The sequence below is a fragment of the Corvus brachyrhynchos genome, unplaced genomic scaffold, assembly GCF_000691975.1.
Source record: "Corvus brachyrhynchos isolate BGI_N302 unplaced genomic scaffold, ASM69197v1 scaffold10, whole genome shotgun sequence".
NCBI lineage: Eukaryota > Metazoa > Chordata > Aves > Passeriformes > Corvidae > Corvus > Corvus brachyrhynchos.
In genome coordinates this window covers 1381179-1388472 of record NW_008236180.1, presented here as the reverse complement: position 1 = coordinate 1388472, position 7294 = coordinate 1381179, and the positions used below count along the sequence as shown (strand labels likewise).

The 7294-nt window shown below is 52.6% G+C and overlaps 1 protein-coding gene across 1 annotated transcript; it reads left to right on the top strand.

The window, feature by feature from the left end:
• On the top strand, window positions 1-4673 carry PIGT (phosphatidylinositol glycan anchor biosynthesis class T). Its single transcript, XM_008633675.2, has 11 exons — window positions 1-53; window positions 875-1002; window positions 1475-1575; window positions 1730-1816; window positions 2067-2154; window positions 2229-2326; window positions 2646-2811; window positions 2895-3095; window positions 3634-3799; window positions 3904-3987; window positions 4122-4673. Exons 6-11 carry the CDS (start codon window positions 2246-2248, stop codon window positions 4372-4374), a joined length of 951 nt encoding a protein of 316 aa, XP_008631897.2. The 5' UTR covers window positions 1-53; window positions 875-1002; window positions 1475-1575; window positions 1730-1816; window positions 2067-2154; window positions 2229-2245; the 3' UTR covers window positions 4375-4673.
• Window positions 4674-7294: the final 2621 nt, after the last annotated feature.

The following is a 7294-nucleotide window of genomic DNA, read 5'->3' as shown; positions in this document are numbered from 1 at the left end:
CAGGCACCTGCCGGCGCTGAGCTCTGGGTTTGGTTCCAGCCCACAGTCACCGAGTAGGTACCCCAGCCATGGATCTGTCCCTCTGGGTCTCCTCTGTGGCCTCTGCTCCCAGGAGCTGTTGCTCTTCTCTCATGAGGCAGCCACAGTGTGTGAGCCGGCCTCCTGGTTTGCAAAATGTCTGCTGGAAAGAAGAGCCCAGGAGTAGCTCTAAAAAACACAGAACATATCCCCATCTGTTCACAGGACAGGATGTGGTGCTGAGGGCAAAACCTTGTTCACTAAAGGACCAAGTAATTCCCTTGTGGGCATCTGTGATGACAAACCCCTTGCTACACTAATACAGCAGGACTATATCTTGACCTGTCATCCATGACTCACATCCTTTGACTCCCATCCAGTACCTGTCACCATGTCCCTTAGCACACCACCCCTGTTCAAGCTGCAGCAGCCCTGTGAGGACTCAGAGAGCTCTCTCCTCCCTAGAAGTGTCCCATTGTCTGCTGGTCAGGTCAGCCTTTGGAGCTGCACCAAGGCATTGCTTGAAGTCTCAGAGCCCCTTCCCCATTCACACACATCACCTCCTGCATGCTCCCTGCTCCCCTGGCCTCTCTCCTCACATACCAGCTGTGCCCACTGCCATGTCCCTTGGCTGTGTGATGCCTGTGTGTCCCTTCTGTCCCCAAAATCTAATGTGTTAAAATAAAATACCAAGAGAGCTGGGGAGTGCAAGCCCAGCAGCCTCTCTGCCCACTCCACGCAGCTCCTGTAATCCAATGTGGTCACCCCACTGTATTTACTAAATATTACTGACTTAATGCTTGTTGTTCCAGGGATTTGAGCTGCTGACTAATTTCTGCTATCTGTTCTCACACAGTGTTGACAAAGCCTGGAAAGAACTGAGTAACATCCTTTCGGGAATATTCTGTGCTTCTCTCAACTTCATTGACTCGACCAACACAGTGATTCCAACAGCATCCTTCAAACCCCTGGGCTTAGCCAACGGTGAGCCTGGCTGTGCCCTATCACTCTTGCCTCTCAGTTTAGTTCTGCCCCATGCCACTGCCAAGATTCCGGGTGCAGGTCCTGCAACAAGTCTGGGTCTGGGTGTGTGCAACAGGGTCCATTAACCTCCTCCTGGAAGCATTTCCTTTCCCCACACAAGGCTTAGGTCTGAACAGAGGAAACCCACAAGCAGTACATGGCAGATACTCCCAGGCCCTTACCTGTCTCTCTGAAAAGTATTTTATATAACAGTGAGAACTAAAGGATTTAAGGCACTCAAGAAAAAAACTGCTACAATATATCCTTACCTATTCTTTCCAATCACTCTGAACAGAGTGGGATCTACTTCTGATGGAGGTCCTGGCATTTCAGGCATACTGAGAGGGTGATGGGCTGTGGGGTGGAACAGATCTGCTGCTGTCCTCACACCTGTAGCAGTACCAGGCTGCTGACCCTCCCTGTCCCTGCCCAGGGACAGATCACCATCTCCTGCGTTACGCTGTCCTGCCCCGGGAAGTCGTCTGCACAGAGAACCTCACCCCTTGGAAGAAGTTGCTGCCATGTGGCTCAAAGGTACAGACAAGTCCTGCTGCCTAATTGGGCCACTCCTGATGGACCTGGGCTCCCAACAGCAATCCAGGAGCATGCACTGGGAAGTTCCAGTGGGGCCTTTCTCTTAGGAGCAGAGGACAGGGCAGGGGCTGAGTTTCTCCTTTGCTTCCTGCAGGCTGGGCTCGCTGTGCTGCTGAAGGCCGAGCGCTTGTTCCACAGCAGCTACCACTCACAGGCAGTGCACATCCGCCCCGTCTGCAGGGTGAGTGCTGGGCTCAGCTCCCTCCCTGAACACCCCAAGAGAAAATCCAAAGCCACCTTGTCACATTGCAAGGAATCACACTGGTTTGCCCAGCTACCCTGTGGTGGGTTCACTGTGTCTAACAGCTGTCATCCTGCTTCTCTGGTCACCCCCATGGGAATCTTGCAATCCTGGTGGAGTTCCAGCTCCATCCTGGTGTCCTGCCCCTCCAGAAGGTGTGATCAGAGCTGCTTGTCTCTTTCTTGTCTAGGATGCCTCCTGTCTGGCAGTGTCCTGGGAGCTCAGACAGACCCTCACTGTGGTCTTTGACTTCTTTTCCAGTGGCCAAGGAAAGAAAGGTAAGCTTGATAGCAGTGCTCGAGTGCTTCCAGTCTGCAGCACTTGATCTGCTACCTAACCTTCCTTCTCACAGACTGGTCCCTCTTTAAGATGTTCTCTCGCACGCTGACTGACTCGTGTCCTCTGGCATCGCAGAGCAAAGTCTACGTTGACATTTCCCCTAAGAACAAGGTAAGCTCATGAGCCAGAGAGCATGCCCTCCTCCCTCAGTTCAGCCACTTCATGTGGCTCTGAAACATCCTCTCCTCCCTAGAAGTGTCCAGGGCATAGAAGGGCATGGCCTGGCCCCTGGAAACCTTCCAGGGCTGATGAAGGGAGGTGATTTCCTTGCTCTGAGCAGGGCTGAGGGGATGAGCCTGGTGGTGTTAGCAAGAGCACGGAGCTGGCTGTTGGGTGGGAAAGCTCAGGGCCACCTGGAGGGACTTTGCCCAGTGCTGCCAGTTTCTTCAAGGGGCACTTTTTCCTTTCATGGTCCATTTGCTTTCCTCAGGAAAAGGAGCTACTGGAAGTGTCCCCCCCTCCAACATCTGTGCATGAAGCTATTGTCCAGGGAGACAAGAAAACCTATGCTGTCTATGACCTGCTGAGCCCCTCGCTCTTCAACACATCTCGCAGCCTCAATGTGCAGCTGAAGTGGAAGCGGCCCCAAGACAGCTGTGAGTGAGCAGAACTTCATCTGCACCACTGGCCAAGGCTCCAGGGCTGAAAATCACCCCACTCCTGTCCTTCTCTTCCACAGCAGAAATGCCCATTCCCACACTCCATGCTCAGCGTTACGTGGGGGGGTACGGGCTGCAGACCGGGGAGATTTGCACCCTCATCTACAACACTCACCCCTACCGGGCCTTCCCCGTGATCCTGCTGGAGACTGTGCCCTGGTACCTGCGGCTCTACGTGCACACCCTGACTATCACCACCAAGGGGAAGGAAAACAAGCCAAGTAAGTAAATCCTCCAAGGAGCACACGCCACCCGCTTCCCTTGGCATGAGTGGCTCATTCCAAAGATGGTTTAGTCCCTCCCTCAGGCCCCAATGATCCCTGGGAAACTGGATTGTGAAACAAAACATCTTGGGATGTTTTCCTAGCCTCAAGTTCAGTGAGGCCAGCAGATGAGACCATTTAAGTTTGTTTTATTTATAAGAGGCACATGGATGGTGTTTGGTAATCCAACAAGGGTCTAAACCAAGGTGATTTAATTTTTGTAGCACAGGAAGCTCAATTTAAAACTGATGCCTGGGTTTTATTTTGCATTTATACCTTTCCTTATGAACACCTGAATTTCATGGGTCAGTAGCTTTAAAAACCAGCTAAATTTAGCTTTAACACATGCTTTTTGCTATGGCTACATCTTCACTTGCCCAGAAAACCTCTCTCAGGACAGTGGAAGCAGGAGCACCCACCTCATGGGAGATGTCCAGGCAATGCGAGACTGGACAAGGCCCCTGTGGTGCCATTGCCAACATCTCTTTGGGGTTAGGTTACATCCACTACCAGCCAGCCCAGGACCGGAGACGGCCTCACCTCTTGGAAATGCTGATCCAGCTGCCAGCTAACTCCGTCACCAAGATCACAATCCAGTTTGAGAGGGCCTTATTGAAGTGGACAGAGTACCCGCCTGACCCCAATCACGGCTTTTATGTCGGGTAGTGACATTCCTCAGCTCCTCATCCCTTTCTGGGCCTTGCCCAGGTCTCTGGGGAGGTCTTTGCTGTCAGGACTGACACTGGTGTGTTCTTTGTGCCCTTAGTTCATCTGTGCTCAGTGCCCTGGTTCCCAGTGTCACTGCGATGAAGGACATGGATGTGGAGCAGAGCCCTCTCTTCACCTCACTGTGAGTGTGCTTGTGCTGGGAGCAGGGCTGTGCCACAGCCTGAGGGCTGTGGCTGCTCTCATCCTGTCTGGTGAGCACAAAGCAATGGGTCCTGTGCAGGCTGACCCCCCCCTTTTGCTTCTTCCACTCTCCAGGTTTCCTTCCTCTGATGGCTCCAGCTATTTTGTGCGTCTGTACACGGAGCCACTGCTGGTGAACCTGCCAACACCAGACTTCAGCATGCCCTATAACGTCATCTGCCTCACCTGCACCGTGGTGGCCGTGTGCTACGGCTCCTTCTACAACCTGCTGACCAGAACGTTCCACGTGGAGGAGCCGAGCCGGGGCGGGCTGGCCAAGCGGCTGGCCAACGTCATCCGAAAATTCAGAGGGGTACCCCCACTCTGAGAGGAACCAGGGCAGCCAGCACTGCCTGCAGAGCTCTGTGGGGAGACTCGGGGAGCAGAGCACTGCTGCCTCTTGTCTTGCTGGAAGCAGCTTGTTCTGTTTTGCTGCCTGGACCTCTCTTTGGGATCCAAAAAGCTGAGACATCACTTCCATTGCTAGGATGGGGAATGGCTCTAAGCCCATTGACTACTGAACTGCACTGCTATGGGATTGGGAAAATTAAAAGACTTCTGTTTGGGAGAGGTGTAACTTACATGCTGGGAATGGTGCTGGAAGTACACTTGAGTGTTTTTTATGTTTGTGCTGTTTCTATTTGGTTTTACTTTCTCAGCCCCAAAGGCAGAGTTGACACTCTAAGACTGTGAGCTGCCAAGTGTGTAGCACACTGCCTGATCAGCTGGGATTTGATGCAGGCAGGACCAGGCAAGGGGATTTGATATGCAGCAAAGAGGGATTTATCTGCTCTGACATCTCACCTTTCACAATTGCCACATTTCACAGATGTGTCCTGTCACAGTTGGCCACATTTAAGCCGGTTTGCAAATTAATTGTTGGCCACAGTGTATGTCTGTCCCCTTAGCAATGGCAAGGCTTTATTTTCTTTCGCAGGAAAAAGCTTCTCTTGCTCACAAGTTCTATTTGCAGCATTTAAAAACCCCTCCACCTGCTCACCCCTCTGCTACAGCACAAGATCCTCCTCTGCACCCATGATGTCCCCAGAGGTTTGGGGAGCCTTGGCTCAGCAGACTCTGAGTGCTGAGCTGCAGCCAGCCCTAGGTTGGGAATGCAGGAACACCAGTACCACTGTGCTCCTCAGTTATTTTCTCAAAATACAAATTACCACCTTCTGGTTCACACAGAGCAGCGGGAGGTCAGTGGTGGTGCTGCTTGGCCTCTGACAGTGCTGCTTTCAGGGGTATGCCCTTTCCATCTCAGATGTGGCTTTTGTCATTGGAACAGACACTGCTTACAACCAGCTAAACAAAGCACAGGGACATCTTTGGAAGAAATATCTCCCAGAACCAAAGCAGAGCACAGCCAGCGGTCATTTAAAAGCTGCTTGAACAGAAAGACCATAAAAACCCCGTGGCCTCCTGTGCTGCACAGAACAATCTGTTCCCACTGGCCTGGGATTACCTTTCTCTTCCCTGCCAGAGATGCTCTTTACTCTGCAGCTCCTTACAGATCCACTCCACTGGATGGCTCCATGCAGCCTGCAGAGCCTGCTGAAATAGGAGTTTTGGATGATCCCTCTCTGTTCCTGCTTGCTGGAAAAGGTGCTACGGGGCTGGGAGCTCACGCTGCTTCCAGCTACAGCTCTGCCAGCCAGGCTTCAAGTGCAAAATGGAATTTCTTTATAGAAAGCTGGAACTACAACCAAAACCCAAGCAAGCACGCAGCTCTCACAGCAGGGCAGGAGTCTTAGGCATGAGGGTCCACATTGCAGTTTGCAAAAGGATTTGGGGAGCTCAAGTTGTTTCAGGCTGGATCCAGTATAAATCCTGCAGACTGCAAGCAGCAGCATGTGCTGGAGCAGCTCGGAGCAGCCCAGTTCCCTGGGTGAAGCCTGCTTGCTGCTGGTGTTAGGTGGGATCCGGAAAGACCCCTGAGTGGTCATGGAGTGCCACGGGAATCATCAGCCAGCACCTACCATCAGAGCTGGCATCAGCCAAAGGCTTTAGGGCCATTCCCATGCAGTGCCATAAAACAGGAATTTTAAACACCCCATAAAGAGGTGAGCCCAGAATAACGGCAGAGCAGAGGGAAACTATTCCGGGCTGGAATCACGCCTGCCAGGCCATTGGGAGAGCAGGTCTTACCACACCCATCAAATGCACGGGCCAGCCAAGTGGAAAAGTCTGTGGGAAATGTGGGTGGCCCTGCAACTGTGGCTGGGTGGGTTTGAAATGGCTGTGAAAATACCAAATCTTGGTATTTGGGGTTGGTTTTGTTTTTCCTGGACTGTTTTTCATCTTTCCCTTAGGCTCCCTTGGGGTACCCAGTACAGGAGAGACATGGAGCTCCCAGAGGTGAGTCCAGTGGAGGGCTGTGAAGATAACGGACTGGGGCATCTCTCTTACAAGAAAAAGCTGAGGGAGCTGGGGCTGTTTAGGCTGGATGAGAGACGACTGAGATGGGACCTTATAAAAGCCTGTGAGCAGCTGCAGGGAGGGTGTTCTGAGAATGGAGCCAGGCTCTCCTCGGTGGTGCTGAACAATGGCATGAGCTAACAGGAACTGAAACACTGGAAGTTCCACCTGAACATGACAACTTTACTGCATGGGTGACTGGAACAGGCTGCCCACTAAGGTCCTTCCCTGGAGATATTCCCATGCCCCCTGGACACAATCCAGAGCACTGTGCTCGAGGGTACCCAGCGGAGCAGGGGGGTGGCTGGATGGCCTGAAGTGTTCCCTGCCAGCCTTGCTGTCTTCCGTGGCTCTGTGAAGCAGCACAGGGTGCAATGGAACGTGTGAACACAATTGTATAATAACCACAGAATATTCTGAGTTGGAAGGGACCCACCAGGATCCCCAAGTCCAGCTCCTCACCCTGCACAGGGCACCCCCAGAATCCCACCCTGTGCCTGAGAGCGTTGTTCAAACGCTTCTTGAACTCAGACAGGATCACTGCTGTGACCACTGCCCACGGGAGCCTGTTCCAGTGCCCAACCACCCTCTGGGTGAAAATCCTGTTTCTGATCTCCAGCCTAACCCTCCCCCGACACAACTTCAGGCCATTCCTCGCACCCTGTCACTGATCATGACAGTGAAGAGATCGGAGCTGCCCCTCGTGAGGAAGCTGCAAGCAGCGATGAGCTCTCCCCCTCAGCCTCCTCTTCTCCAGGCTGAACAGACCAAGTACGGCTCATTACAAGAATAAACACAGAAATCTTTTCACAAAACAAGAATACGGCCAA

Bases quoted from the DNA above. Each gene is read 5' to 3' on its own strand.
- PIGT (XM_008633675.2), top strand. From the start codon at position 2,246: ATGTTCTCTCGCACGCTGACTGACTCGTGTCCTCTGGCATCGCAGAGC. The intron at 2,812-2,894 runs GTGAGTGAGCAG...TCTCTTCCACAG, and splicing joins GAAGCGGCCCCAAGACAGCT to CAGAAATGCCCATTCCCACA. The intron at 3,096-3,633 runs GTAAGTAAATCC...CTTTGGGGTTAG, and splicing joins GGGGAAGGAAAACAAGCCAA to GTTACATCCACTACCAGCCA.